Source organism: Muntiacus reevesi, chromosome 1 (assembly GCF_963930625.1).
Source record: "Muntiacus reevesi chromosome 1, mMunRee1.1, whole genome shotgun sequence".
NCBI classification, from domain to species: Eukaryota; Metazoa; Chordata; class Mammalia; order Artiodactyla; family Cervidae; genus Muntiacus; species Muntiacus reevesi.
This window is the reverse complement of record NC_089249.1, coordinates 196,962,262-196,977,706: the sequence shown is the minus strand read 5'-3', so window position 1 is coordinate 196,977,706 and position 15,445 is coordinate 196,962,262. Positions and strand designations below refer to the sequence as shown.

Here is a 15,445-nt window from a genome sequence, read left to right as displayed (position 1 = left end):
AGAATAATGCATGCAAAGAATACGTGCCAGGGGAATTCCCTGGTGGTCCTGTGGCTAAGACTCTGCACTCCCAAAGCAGGGGGCCCAGGTTTGATCCCTGGTCAGGGAACTAGATCCCACATGTGGCAAATAAGAGTTCACACACCACAACTAACAGACCCTGCATGCTACAACTAGGACCTGATGCAGCCAAATAAATAAAAAAGTTTTTAAAAAAGAATATGTGCCAATAGTGCATACATGGGCCTGGCACTTGTGCAGTGTGCCATAGGGCAGCTATTATTCTAGAATGCTTTGCTGTTTGGATCATCAAAATCTGGCACGGCATCTGCTAAGTGGATGTGGCTGGATTCCTTAGGGCTGGAAGGAGGAAAGGGAGAGAGATGGGGGAAGGGAAGGAGGAGATTGAGGAGGAAGGAAGGAAGATTGACTTGAATTAATGCCTCACCTCATCTCAGCCTTTCTCATTTACCCACCATCCTGGGCTAAAACCACAGCCCCTGGACTTCTCTGGTGGTTCAGTGGCTAAGAGTCTACACTCCCAGTGCAGGGGGCACAGGTTCGATCCCTGGTCTGGGAGGATTCCACACATCGCTGGGCAACTAAGTCTGAGTCACAACTACTGAGCCCAGACCGCAGCTACTGAAGTCCACGCTATAGAGTCTGTGCTCTGTAACAAGAGGAGCCACCTCAATGAGAAGCCTGTGCACCACAATGAAAAGTAGCCCCCACTCACACAACCAAAGAAAGCTCATGCGCAGCAGTGAAGACCAGAGCAGCTTAAAGCAACAAATATTTTTTAAAAGCATGCTTCTTTCCAAGGCACGACTTCACCTACTGTGACTTCCATGAAGACAGAAAACACCTGTTTTATCCTCAACTGTGTCACCAATGCCTTTTTCTTTTTTTTTTTTTTTTAATTTTTCAGTGGGTTTTGTCATACATTGATATGAATCAGCCATAGAGTTACACGTATTCCCCATCCCGGTCCCCCATCCCACCTCCCTCTCCACCCGATTCCTCTGGGTCTTCCCAGTGCACCAGGCCCAAGCACTTGACTCATGCATCCCACCTAGGCTGGTAGTCTGTTTCACCACAGATAATATACATGCTGTTCTTTCGAAACATCCCACCCTCACCTTCTCCCACAGAGTTCAAAAGTCTGTTCTGTACTTCTGTGTCTCTTCTTCTGCCCTGCATATAGGGCCACTGTTACCATCTTTCTAAATTCCATATATATGTGTTAGTATGCTGTAATGTTCTTTATCTTTCTGGCTTACTTCACTCTGTATAAGGGGCTCCAGGTTCATCCATCTCATTAGAACTGACTCAAATGAATTCTTTTTAATGGCTGAGTAATATTCCATGGTGACCAATGCCTTTAAAGTTGGGCACCCATTAGGCACTCCAGAAGAATCTGTTGAATCAATCAAATCAAGAAACATGGCTGGGGGTGGGGCAGGAGGGATAAATTATAGTTTAAGATTAATAGATATGTACTACTGAATATAAAATAAACAATGAGGTCCTACTTTTCAGCACAGGGATCCATACCCAATACCCTATAATAAACCATAATGGGAAAGAACATGGAAAAGAATTTCCCTGGTGATCCAGTGGTTAGGCCTCTGCATTCTGACTGCTGGGTCCCCGGGTTTGATCTCTAGCGGGGTAGCTAAGATCCCACAAGTAGTGTGGCATGACCAAAAAAATGTGTGCGTGTGTGTATTCTTTATATGTGTGTGTGTGTATATATATATATATACTTTATATAAAGTATATACTTTATATATATATATACTTTATATGTATTCTGTGTGTGTGTGTGTATATATATATCCCTTGGATTCTCCAGGCAAAAACACTGAAGTAGGTTGCATCTCCTGGATTGCAGGCAGATTCTTTACCCACTGAGCCACCTGGGAAACCCCAGCACTCCACAGAAGCCCCCTTGTTGCATAGGTACTCAGTCCTCTGAAGCAGGAAATGACAACTCACTCCAGTATTCTTGCCTGGAAAAGTTCACAGACAGAGGAACCTGGCGGGCTACAGCCCATGGGGTCCCAAAGAGTCAGACATGACTGAGCACCATGCATGAACTTGGTAAATATCTGCTGAATAGGAGGAATGAATGAAAGAGTTTTTCTTCCCTAGCACATACCACAACCTGGCATCCTATACTGATGACTCTTGTTTAGTGCTTCCATCTCCCAGGACATCAACCCCACCGCCCATGTGTGCATGCTCAGTCGTGTCCAACTCTCTGTGACCCCATGGACTGTAGCCCACCAGACTCCGCTGTCCAAGGGATTCTCCAGGCAAGAATACTGGAATGGGTTGCCATTTCCTCCTCCAGGAGATCCTCCCCACCCAGAGATTGAACCCACATCTGCTCTGTCTCCTGCATTGCAGGCGGGTTCTTTACCTGCTGAGCCACCGGGGAGGACCCATTCCAGCCCCATGAGAACAGGCATTTCTGTCTGCTTTGATCACCGCTGTATCCCTGGAGCTGGAGCAGTGCCTGGTTCCATCAGTTTCCGATGAATGAGGAGGGAAATAAAGGGGTCATTTCAGTTCACCCTGGCATCAGTTCCAGGAGGCCAGCAGGGTGGGGTTCACCAATGCCTGTTTCTCCAAAGGAGAAGAGAGACCCAGAGGGACCTACTGAGTCTGGGCCCAGGCTGTAGCAGGGGCACTCTCACCAGTTTCAGGTGTGCAATTATTCTGTTCATGGCATCTGCTCTCCCCGAGGGCGGGAACCATGCCCTCCCCAGTTTCTGTCGGGCCTGGCATACCAGAGGTGCTCTGGAATTAATTGCTGCTGCTATGGGAATTCCCTGGCAGTCCAGTGGTTAGGATTCGGCGCTTCACTGCCAGGCACAAGTTCAATCCCTGGTCCCTGAAACTACTAATATAATCCTCCAAGATGTGTAATGAAGCGAAAAAAAAAAAAAAGGAAAGAAATTGCTGTTGCTGCAAATGTTGAGAAGAAAGGCAGAAGAGGGAGGTGTGGTTTTGAGCTCATGGGACCTGTCAGTCACAGCCAGGTGCTCAGAGAGGGGTGGGCCTTGTGCCTGGGTCACACAGCATCCAGGGAAGAGAGAGATGGGAGTTATTAGCACACTGCAGAGGCCAGCCATGCCAAGGCTGTCAGAAGAGGAGGTGAGGAAGCTGATGGAGGTGTGGGCACTGCAGTTGGCAACTTCCTGGCTCTTATCTCCCCATCTATTCGATACCCACTCCCCACTAGACTCCCCCTACTCATTCCCACCTGCCCATGCAGGTCCTCACAGCAGGCATGCCATCCCACTGCTCTGGATCTGAGCATCCGGGAGGGAGTTTCCTAGGGAGGATGGGATGCAGAGCTTCTGAAACTTTGGCAGGATCCCAGGGAAGAAATTTCAGCAGCACAGCTGCCTCTGGGAGTTAAAGGCGGTGGGGAGTCTTGAAACATCGCCCTACATCACTTGAAACTCTCCCAACGTAACAGCAGCCCAGGAGGCCCCCAAGCCAAAGCGAACAGGCACCCATTGGGGTGGCCCACGCACCTTGGCTCCCCCACGCTCATCCTATCCCAACCCCTCCCACACCCCTCCACACTCTGTCCCAGCTGGACCACACGTCCAGACTCCTGGCCAGACTGTGAAACGCAATCAGGTGGCCCAGCCACTCCCACATTGTGGAGTCCCCCATGCTCCCAAGTCTGCCATGGCCCCCCAGTGCCCCCACGAAGGCGCATGGATTCTTCTACCTGGCAGCCTTGTCTTGGCTTCTGGAAACCTCACCAGCCCTTTTTCTCACCTTCCGTCCCTCCCTCTCAGGCAGGCAGCCTAGGTGCTGGCTTCCAGGTATCAGTTCTTGTCTCTCACTTCAAGACCTTGGCATATGCTGCTTCCTTTGACCCATCCACCTTAGAGAACATTAACTTATTCCTTAAGCATCGAGGTTCCCTCCCCCACCCACCAAACGAAGGCGTCACACCCCACCCCATGTCTCCCCACCATTACTTCCGGAGCCCTGTTTCTCCGTTAGTCAAGAGCTAACCATGGGGGTGGGAGGAGCCCATTCCTAATTCTGAACCACCCCCTCCACAGCCTGGGGGCCCTAAGCCTCTCTGGGACCTGGAATCACCCAGCCCAGGTCGGTTTACAGCATTTTTGCTGAATGGATGAGTCAATCGATGAATACAGGATAAATTTCAAACACTCCAACTCAGTATTGAAAACTTCATCTTTGCATTCCCCTGGTGGCTCCGTGAGTAAGTATCCACCTGCCCATGCAGGGGACATGGGTTAGATCCGCAAAGATTCCACACGCCACCGAGCAACTAAGCCCCATGGGCCACAGCTACTGAAGCCTGAGTGCCCTAGAGCCCGTGCTCAGCAAGAAGAATGACCACGATGAGAAGCCTGCACATGCACACAGCAATGAAAGAGCAGCCTCCACCTGCTGCAACTAGAGAAAGACGCTGAGCAGACGCGAAGACCCAGCGCAGCCAAAAATAAAACTTGTTAATTAATTTTTAAAAAAACTTTCATCTTTATCTGGCCCCATATTTTGGGCACAGAGACACACTTTCCCAAACTGGTTGTCCCTCTTTTACCTCCAGAACTTAGCACATCATTTTCTTCTCTTCTGCTCTCTTTCCCAGACTCCTACCTGCCGTGGTGAGCTCCTATTCTTCCTTCAAAACACAACTCCTAGGTGCCCTCCTCCATGAAGCCTCCAGAAACCTGAGCCAAGTCCTCTAGCACATCCTTCCTCTATACCCTGACTGTGGTGGGCTGGGCCCTACCTCTACCAACCCCAGGCTCACAGCTCCTTTCCAGAAGATCAACAAGAAGGCAAAAGATTCTTCAGAGAGCACTGTTTTCCAATTACAAGTTATGACTCCTAAATGGATTGTGAATGGATTTAAAAATTCCTTTCATGGGCTTTTCCTGGTGGTCCAGTGGTTAAGAATCCACTTTCCAATGCAGGGGATGTAGGTTAAATCCCTGGTTGGGGAACTAAGATCTCACACACTAAGGGCAACTAAGATCAAGTGCTGCAACTACTGAGCTGTGAGCCTGTGGGCACAACTAAGATCTGATGCAACCATAAATAAATAAATTTTTTTAAATTTTTTTTCTTCTACATCGTCTTTCATTTACATACCTAGATCAAAATATGCTTTTAAATAGCTGCCCAGCATTTTGACATGTATTCAGCACTACACAGATTGGTGAAAAATATTATGGCTTCTTTTTATTTTTTGGCTGTGCAGTTTATAGGATCTTAGTTCTCCAACCAGGGATTAAACCCAAGTCCTCTTCCCTGGTGACTCAGATGGTAAAGAATCTGCCTGCAATGCAGGAGACCCGGGTCCATCCCTGGGCCAGGAAGGCCCTCTGGAGAAAGGAATGGCTACCCACTCCAGTATTCTTGCTTGGGAAATCCCGTGAACAGAGGAGCCTGGCAGGCTACAGTCCATGGGGTCGCAAAGAGTCTGACACAACTGAGCAACTAACACTTCCACTTCACTCTTCAGTGAAAGCGCAGAGTTCTAACCACCAAACTACCAGGAATTTTCTATGGCTTCCTTTTTATTCATTTATTTATTGCCACTGCAAATGTCCCAGAGATGACATTAAACACAAACTTTGCCAGCCATAGGGATTTTCTCTTTGGTGAAAGTTCCTAGAGGTACAATGGCAGGGTCAAGGCTAAAGTTTATTTGTAAATTGATGTCTTTTAAAATATTTTCAAATATTTATTTACCTGGCTGCACCGGGTCTTAGTTGCAGCATTCGAACTTTTAGTTGTGGCATGTGGGATCTAGTTCCCGGACCAGGAATCAAACCTGTGCCCCCTGAATTGGGAGCACAGAGTCTTACTGAACCACCAGAGAAGTCCCTGTAAATTGATACCTTGACACAAGTTGTCAACTTGCTTGCAGGAGGCCACAGAATGTGAGTTTGCCCACATTCATTAAAAAAAAACAAAAACAAAACTCATTTTTAACTCCTGATTTGAGAGGCCAAAAAGAAAAATATATATTGTTTTCTATTTGGGCTTTAAAAAAGAAAAACTTCTTATATGAATAGGCAGACTACAGCCCCCTGAGTCAAATCCAGCCCACTGTCTTTTGTATGGCCCATGTGCTAAGAATGATGTTTACAATTTTAAAAGGTCACAAAAAGGGAATTCTCTGGTGGTCCAGTGGTTAGGACGCAGATTCCATTGCAGGCAGCAAGGGTTCCATTCTTGGTTGGGGAACATCCCGGAAAAAAAAAAAAAGGTTTCAAAAATTAAAAGAAGGACAATGTCTTGTGACACATGACAATTACTTGAAATTCACATTTTGGTGTCCACGAATAAAGTTTTATTGGCATTCAGCCATGCTCTTCTGTTTACATATCATCTTGGCTGATTTCTAGTTACAAGGGCAGAATTGAGGAGTTTTGAAAGAGATCATGTGGCTCCCCAAAATCCAAAACTGTCTATTTGAGCTTTCCAGGCAGCTCAGATGGTAAAGAATCTGCCTGCCAATGCAGAAGACAGGGATTTGATCCCTGGGTTTGATCCCTATGTCGGGAAGATCCCCAGGAGGAGGGCATGGCAACCCACTGTAGTACTCTTGCCTGGAGAATCTCATGGACAGAAGTCTGGTGGGGTCGCCAAAGAGTTGGACATGACTTAGCAACTAAACAACACTGTCTACCTGGCCTTCACAGAAAGTTTGTGGGGGCTTCCCTGATGGCTCAGTGGTAAAGAATCTGCCTGCCAATTCAGGAGACAGATTGGATCCCTGATCTGGGAAGATCCTACATGCCACAGAACAACTAAGCCTGTGCACCACGACTGCTGAGCCTGTGCTCTGGAGCAGCCACTGAGCCCGCATGCTACAACTGCTCAAGTCTGTGCCCTAGAGGCCGTGCTCCACAGCAAGAGAAGCCACTGCAATGAGAAGCTTGAGTACCGCAACTAGAAAGCAGTCCCTGCTCACTGCAACTAGAGAAAAGCCTCCACAGCCAAAAATAAATACATAAACTTATATATATATATATATAAGGAGTTTGTGGATCCCTGAAGTATGTGCTTTATTAGCTATAGTGATGGGGTTAGGGAACTCAGAAGTGTGTTGGAGGAGAAAGTCTCTTCTATAACAACTCAGATTCAATTCCCCATGCCTTGATCTATTTGCCAAAGCCTTTTGAGTAGAATAAAAGACATCCTAGGGGATTCCCTAGTGGTCCAGTGGTTAGGACTTGGCACTTTCACTGCCAGGGCCTGCTTTCGATCCCTGGGGTCGGGGAGCTAGGATCCCACAAGCTGCACAGCCAAAAAAGAAAAAGAAAAAAAGATGTCCAAGGTAAATACTGTCTGGTCAAACTTCTGTTTCTCTCTGATAAGTATCCGGAAAGGCAGGTATCGGATGCTAATGATGTAGAAATCTCTGTCTGAATATGTGTCATGACCAGAATCGATTTTTAGACTTACAGCCTTGGCAAGCTATCTGCAGGCTATTCAATTTTTCACATTTAGAGACGGGCTGAGGACTTCCCCAGCAGCCTAGTGGTTAGGACTCTGTGCTTCCACTGCAAGAAGGCACAGTTCAATGTCTGGTTCAGGATCTAAGATCCTGCAAGCCCCAAGGCACAGCAAAATAGCATGGGTGGGAATTTTGCACAAAAGCACACAGATCCAGATGCAGCCCACACCTGAGCCAGCCCTCTCTCCATGCCTTCTGTGGGGTGGGGCTGGAGATGGAACTTTCTGGACTGCTGGGGAAAGCAGAGAGGAGGGTTCCAGAACCCCCAACCCTCTTCTCTGCCTATAGGCATTGGCATATTCAGCCCCCTCTCATTTTATAAGAAAAGGCCATTGAGGACCAGGAACAGTCAGTGCCTCAAAAGCTGGGGCAACCTCAGCGACACCTTGGCTCTCAAACTCTCATGTTCCAGCTCTGGAAAGTGGTGAGGTCAAAGGTAACAGAGTCAGAGCAACTTGGGTATCATGGCACTGAACTCCCCCCTCTCCAAGAAAAAAACCTCTCCTGGATGTGTCAAGTTCAAATCCCACCTCTGAGTACCAGGGCAACCCTGGGCATATCCTTCAATCTCCCTGAATGCCTGTTTCATCACCTGGAAAATGGGATTAACTAACTCCATATACTATGCATGCATGCTAAGTTGCTTCAGTTGTGTCCGATTCTTTGCAACCCCATGAACTATATGGCCCATCAGGATCTTCTGTCCATGGGATTTTTCAGGCAATAATACTGGAGTGGGTTGCCATGCCCTCCTCCGGGGGATCTTTATATGTGGTGCCTAATTCTCAGGGAAGATTAAATGGGATTTTTCAAGCCAAATATTTAGGACAATGCCTGACACACAATAAGTGCTCAATAAAGGCCATTACATGCAAGATTGCATGCTCATCATTTATTGAGCATGTACTATGTGCAGAGCACAGAGTAAAAGATGTTTCCTCATTACCCACCATCCTGGGGGCTCCAGGAAACGTCCCCAGCATCCCACCCAGGAGAGCAGAGCCGCATGTGCCTTTGGTCACTCACATCTTTTAAGCTTCAGTTAAATGCCACTGCCACTGACACATCCATCGACACAGGATTTTTGAGCTCTTTTGATGTGTCCCCATAGCAAGGGCTGGGGAAAGGATGACCAGTCATCCTGTTATACCTGAAACTGAAGGGTCTCCTGACATAAGACTTATGGTGCTGAAACCAAGACAGTCCCAGTAAACTGAGATGATTTAGTAACCCTGGGCTGAGAGTATAGCTGAGAATAAAATAGACATAACCACCTGCTTCAGGAAGTCCTCCCTGATCCACCCCTCCACCACTGGCTCAGAAGCCACCTCTTGGCTTCTCTGAAGCTGCCTGTGCACCCCCCTTTAAAGCACCATCACCCTGGCTCGTGAATGCCCGGAGTAGCCACTGTATCCTCCTCTCCAGGAGGGCAGAGAGGGCTCTTTTTCAGATCACTATTGCGAGGCTCATGCCAAACAGAGACAGTCTAATGAATGAAAGCCAGCTAGGCAAGCCTTGCCTAACAGATGAGCAAACCAAGGCCCAGAAAGGCGGGCCACTGGAGCAGGATTTCCCGGAGGTGGAGGAGCTGGGGCTTGAACCCCCGTCAGCTGAGACTTTGTCCTGCCAGCCCTCCCACCCGGGCCCCTCACCGTGTTGTAGAACTCGGCCACCAGCTGTGAGTACTGGAAGTTGGGCTCACACCAGTCCACCTCGGAGCTCTGGTAGGCGAAGATGCTGGGCATCTTGACACCTCACCTGCCGCCCGCTGGCTGCGTCTGGCAGAGAGCAGCATCTGAGCCTACAGAGCGACAGGCCCAGCCAAGGCGGGGAGAGGATGGTGGGGTGCCCTGCGGCAGGCAGGTCGAGAGGAGGAAAAACCTGCTGGACGGCTCCCTGGTTGCACCAGGGACAGCCTTCCTGTGAGGTGGTGGCAGGTGCCCTGGGCAAAAGCAGAGGGGCTGGCACCATCCAGGGAGCAAGGGGGAGTGGGAAAGGGGCTTCCCTTCCCTGCTCCCTAGGAGTGGGAGTTAGGGAGACTGTTCCTTGGAACAGTAATTTTAAATACTGGTGATGTTAGATCACTGTCCTCACTTCACAGATGGGCAAAGTGAGGCAGAGGGCAAGATCCTTTAAGGTGAGGACACCAAGATGTGCACACAGGCAGGCTCCTGACTCCAAGCTTCTAACCACTACCCAGATGCCACCAAAGCTACACACCACAGCCTCCCAGATCCAGGCCAAGAGCTGCATGCCTGCCCCAATGGACTCTACTCAGCTCCCTTGGGGGCCTTTGGTCCTCCTTTGAGGGCCTCAGTCTTCCTGTCTGGGCTATGGGGGACTGGGGTGGATTGAAACCATTTTTCCTGGGCAGACAAGACCTCAAATACTTGGAGGGTCTGAGTTTCCAATGAATGGGAGGAGACTGTGGAGTTCCAGGCCTGGGGTTCCCAGTCCTGACTTCCCAGAGCTGCGGAAAGCTCTGGTTTGAGAGTCAGACAGGCTTGAGTTTGAATTCTGAGTTCCTCCCATTCCTAAGCTGTGTGACCATGGGCAAGTGAATTCACTTCTTTGAGCCTCAGTTTTCTCACCTGTAAGATGAGAAATAATAGTACTTCTCTCTTAGGGATTCTGTGAAGATTTAATAAGCTGATATAGCATTTCCCTAGGGAGAACATTTTTTGGTGAGGTGGACCTGCATTCAGAATCACTTAGCTATGTGGTGAGAAATCTATTTACTCTTTTCAATTCTCAATAGTTACAGAAGAGGGGCTCAGTTGGTGCTAATATATGTTTATGCCTCAACATTTTATCCCTTTGTTTGATAAAAAGCCCTTCAGCAGGCAACAGTATCCAGCTGGACCATCCAGACATTATTTACTTATACTGTATTTATTTTAAAGTAAGTTTGTCTTCTAGCTGCTCATAGCCACTTTCCATTCATGGCAGAGTTTTTACAAGTTTCCTCTTAAGAATAAACTGACTGAAGCCTTATAATTCTTGCAGTGGTTACAAAAATCTATACAGGTGAAAAAAACTGCATAGACAGATAGGATAAATGCACAGACATGAATAATGACAAACTGCTAAAATCTGAATAAGGTCTATAAATCACACTGACATAGTTACTTGGTTTTGAAATTGTATCATTATATAATATATAACCCAGGTAAGAGAAATTGGAGAAATATGATAGAAGGATACAGATCTGTCTGTACACTTTTTGCAACTTCTTGTGCGTGTACAATTATTCCAATATAAAGAGTTTTTTAAGCAACTGGTTTGGGGTTTTCATTGGTGGATGAATAGCTCAACAAAACGCGGTCCATCCAAGCAAAGGGATATTATTCAATGTTAAAAAGGAAGAAGATTCTGATACCTGCTGCAATATGGATGAACTCTGAGGATATGATGCTCAGTGGGAGAGAAGCCTGTCACAAAAGGACAAATACTGCCTGATCCTACTCACAGGAGGTCCCTAGAGGACTTCAAACCTTAGAGACAGGAAGTGGGGGCCAGGGGCCAGGGGCTAGGGGCGGGGAGTGGGTATTTAATGAGCATGGAGTTTCAGCTTGGGAAGATAAGAAAGTTCTGGAGATGAATGGTGGGGATGGTTGCACAACATGTGAAGCTACCTAATGCCACTGACCTTAGGCTCAAAACCGGTTAAGACAGGGACTTTCCTCGTGATCCAGCGGTTAAGAGTCTGCACTCCCAATACAGAGGGCACAGTTTCCATCCCTGGTTGGGGAACTAAGACCCTGCATGCTGCAGGGTGTGGCTAAAAAAAATTAAGATGGTACATTCCATGTTATGTATATTTTACCCCAATTTTAAAGTAATTGATCTAGGTTTTTAAAGGGGGTGTTATTTGACAAAATACCTTAAGTAGATAAGAGTTTAGAGAAGGAGTGGATATAGGAAAATCTTGAGTGTCATCTGTAAAGGCAGAAACTTGGGAACTATTGAGTTGTGCATGTATGTTGATGGCTTAGCCCAGAGCTGGCACTGAACTAAAAGAGGCTATTATACCACCATTACCACCATCACCATCATCATCACCTGTTTTTGCTGTTCACTCACTCAGTTGTGTCCGACTCTTTGCAACCCCATGGACTGCAGCACACCAGGCTTCCCTGTCCTTCACCATCTCCCAGAGTTTGCTCAAACTCATGTCCATTGAGTCAGTGATGCCATCCAACCATCTCATCCTTTGTCATCCCCTTCTCCTCTTGCCTTCAATCTTTCCCAGCATCAGGGTCTCTTCCAATGAGTCAGCTCTTTGCACCAGGTGGCCAAAGGACTGGAGCTTCAGCTTCATCATCAGTCCTTCCAGTGAATATTCAGGGTTGATTTCCTTTAGGATTGCCTGGTTTGATCTCCTTGCTTTCCAAGGGACTCTCAAGAGGCCTCTCCAGCACCACAGTTCAAAAGTATCAATTCTTTGGCACTCAGCCTTCTTTATGGTCCAACTCTCACATCTGTACATGACTACTGGAAAAACCACAGTCTTGACCATATGGAACTTTGTCAGCAAAGTGACATCTCTGCTTTTTAATATGCTGTCTAGGTTTGTCATAGTTTTTCGTCCAAGGAGCAAGCATCTTTCAATTTCATGGTTGCAGTCACCATCCACAGTGATTTTGGAGCCCAAGAAAATAAAATCTGTCACTGTTTCCAGTTTTTCCCTATTTGCCATGAAGTGATGGGACCAGATACCATAATCTTAGTTTTGAATGCTGAGTTTTAAGCCAGTTTTTTGACTCCCCTCTTTCACCCTCATCAAGAGGCTCTTTAGGGACTTCCCTGGTGGTCCAGTGGTTAAGACTCCATTCTCTTTATGCAGGGGGCCCAGGTTCAATCCCTGGTCAGGGAACTATATCCCATGTGCTACAACTAAGGGCTTCCCTGATAGCTCAGATGGTAAAGAATCCGACTGCAATGTGGGAGACCTGGATTCGATCACTGGATTGGGAAGATCCTCTGGAGAAGGGGCCAGCTACCCACTCCAGTATTCTTGTCTGGACAATTCCAGGGACAGAGGAGCCTGGCAGGCTGTAGTCTATGGGGTCACAGAGTCAGACACAACTGAGCAACTTTCATACTCACACTTCACATAAGCAAAGATCCAGCATGGCCAAATAAAATTTAAAAGGAAAAAAAAAAGAGGCTCTTTAGTTCCTCTTCACTTTCTGTCATTAGAGTGGCATCATCTATGTATCAGAGGTTGTTGACATTTCTTCCAGCTTGTGAGTGATCTAGCCCAGCATTCTACATGATGTACTCTGCATATAAGTTAAACAGGGTGACAGTATGCAGCCTTGCCGTATTCCTTTCCCAATTTTGAACCAATCAGTTGTTTCATGCAAGATTCTAACTGTTGCTTCTTGTCCTGCAAACAGGTTTCTCAGGAGATAGATAAGGTGGTCTGATAGTCCCATCTCTTTAAGAATTTTCCACACATCACCATTATCACCATCATCACCATCTCCATCATCACCATCATCTACAAAATGTCAAATACTTTGATGTTCACACTCTGCCAGGTACACCGTCACCTTCAAGATCCTCTGAAGGGATGGAAAAGATGTCACATTTAGAGGTGATAAAAGTTTCCAGAGCCTGGACTAAAAGCTCGGCTTGGCTCTCTACTCCTCTAGATCAGCAACAACCTCACCTGTGGCCATAGCCCACGACCGTCACCATCACCCCTGCCTCTCTGAGCCCAGTTGGAAGCAGATAGCCTCCCGTGTCCCTCCCTAGTCAAATCTGGGCCAGGAATAGTTGTCAGGATCTGGTTCTCCTGGATCTCGGTCAAGGTTTAACAGTTGGAAGCAAGATGATGAGATGCCTACGCCCAGCCCAGTGTGGAGTTTGGGAAATTGCCTGCACACGTGGACTGGGGCAACAGGATGGTGAGACAGGTGCGTGGGTGCTGAAGGGGTGGTGCTCACCTTCTGCCAGATGGCAGCTGTGTGAAGTGCCAGAGCCTGGGTGGAGAGGTGACAGGTCTCCGTGGGCATGCAATAAATTAGCACAGACGGCAACTTGAGACAACACACCTTTACTATCCTACGGTGCTAGAGATGAGGAATTTGAAAGGAGTCTTATGGGACGAAAATCCAGCTGTGGGCAGGGCTGTCTCCTTCCGGAGGCTCCACGGGAGAGTCCAAACTCTAGATTTTCCTAGTTTCTAGGGGCCACCTGCATCCCTGGCTCATGGCCCCTTCCTCTATCTTCAAAGTACATCACCCCCTCTTTGGATGTCATCATTTTACTCCATCTTACCCCCTTTTCTCTGATCTGAACTTTCTTATAAAGACTCTTGTGAAGACTGGATTCACTATGTAAGACAATCTTCTCTCAGGATCCTTAATTCAATGACACTTTTGCCATGGAAGGGCTTCCTTGGTGGCTCAGAAGGTAAAGAATCTGCCTGCAATGCAGGTTTAATTCCAGGGATGGGAAGATTCCTTGGAGGAGGGCATGGCAACACGCTCCAGTACTCTTGCCTGGATAATCCCATGGACAGAGGAGGCTGGCGGGCTACAGTCCATGGGGCTTTGCCATGGAAGGTAACATATTGCCAAGTTTCAGTAACAAGGATGTGGACATTTGGAGGGAACTAATCATCTACTTGGACTTCCCAGGTGGCTCAGGGGTAAAGAATCCACTTGCACTGCAGGAGACTCAGGTTCCATCTCTGGGATGAGAAGAATTCCCGGAGAAAGAAATAGCAACCCACTCCGGTATTCTTACCTGGGAAATCCCACAGAGAGAGGACCCTACAGTCCTACAGGTGGGCAACAGTCCATGGGGTCACAAGAGAGTCAGACAGGACTGAGCAACTAAATGACAAGTCATCTACTCACCGCAGAGGGATCTCAGGACTGGGAACCTGGGGTTGAACTAAACTGGGGTTGAGATGGATGTGAGGATGGAATCGGGGGTGAGAATGGCCTGGGGATAACTATGGAGTGAGGCTGAAGGCTGAGTTGGGATTGGAGACGAGGCTAAAGGCAGTACTGGAGATAGAAGGCACTGGGAATGGAAATACAGGTGAGGACAGGGATAGTGTTGGCGGGTGAGTTTGAGGATAATGTTGGGATAGATTTGGGGATGAGGGTGGACTTGAGATCATGGTGGGGGGTCAGAATGGGGACCTCATTCATCTCTCATTCACCATCATAGGGACCTCATGAAGCTGTGGATGGGACTCTGCCCATGACAGACATTGGCATCCCACCTCACATCAGCTCCTGTGGGGTTTGTAAGGGTGGGAGGTAGACGCCAGCGGTGTGTCCATCAAGAAGGCTGACGATGAGCCATGACTCTTAACCATCTCTCCTCACCCAGGCAAAGGTCTGATGTATGTTACAGAAAAACACAAGTGGCCAAGAGAAAATGAAACTGGCCGATAATCTTACAGTCCAGAATTAACTGTTAGGCTATTTTTACCTGAAACAATCATTCATATTATTTATTTTTTATAAAGATGTTGGTGCTATTGTATGTTCCTAATTTCTTCACTTAAAATGCTATTAACAGCCCGCGATATTTTGAAGCCTTCTTCATATAATTATCTTAAGTTTTATTTTTTACTTTTAAAAATTACTTATTTATTTGGCTGTGCTGGGTTTTACTTGTGGCATGTGGGATCCAGCTCCCTGATCAGGGATCGAATGCAGGGCCCCTGCATTGGGAGCTTCGAGTCTCAGCCACTGGACCACCAGGGAAGTCCGTAGTTTTACTTTTAACTATGGGAAAATACACAGAATATAAAACTTGCCATCTTAACCATTTTCAGGTGCAGAGTTCAGTGGCATTAAGTACATTCACATTGTTGGAAAACCATCCCCACCATCCATCTCCAGGGGAAGGTGGGAGGAAGGATAAATTAGGAGGCCAGGA

General features: G+C 47.4%; 1 protein-coding gene across 4 annotated transcripts in view; it reads right to left on the bottom strand.

Moving 5' to 3' along the window:
* Positions 1 to 15,445, bottom strand: part of ACER1 (alkaline ceramidase 1) — a 57,774-nt gene that overhangs the window by 19,513 nt on the left and 22,816 nt on the right. Inside the window, exon 1 of one of the 4 annotated variants that reach the window (XM_065917937.1) lies at positions 9,187 to 9,279. The exons of the other annotated variants lie outside the window; for them this stretch is intronic. Coding sequence (XP_065774009.1) covers positions 9,187 to 9,279 — 93 coding nt within the window. Of the gene's footprint in view, positions 1 to 9,186; positions 9,280 to 15,445 lie in introns of those variants that run through there. 4 annotated transcript variants of the gene reach the window in all.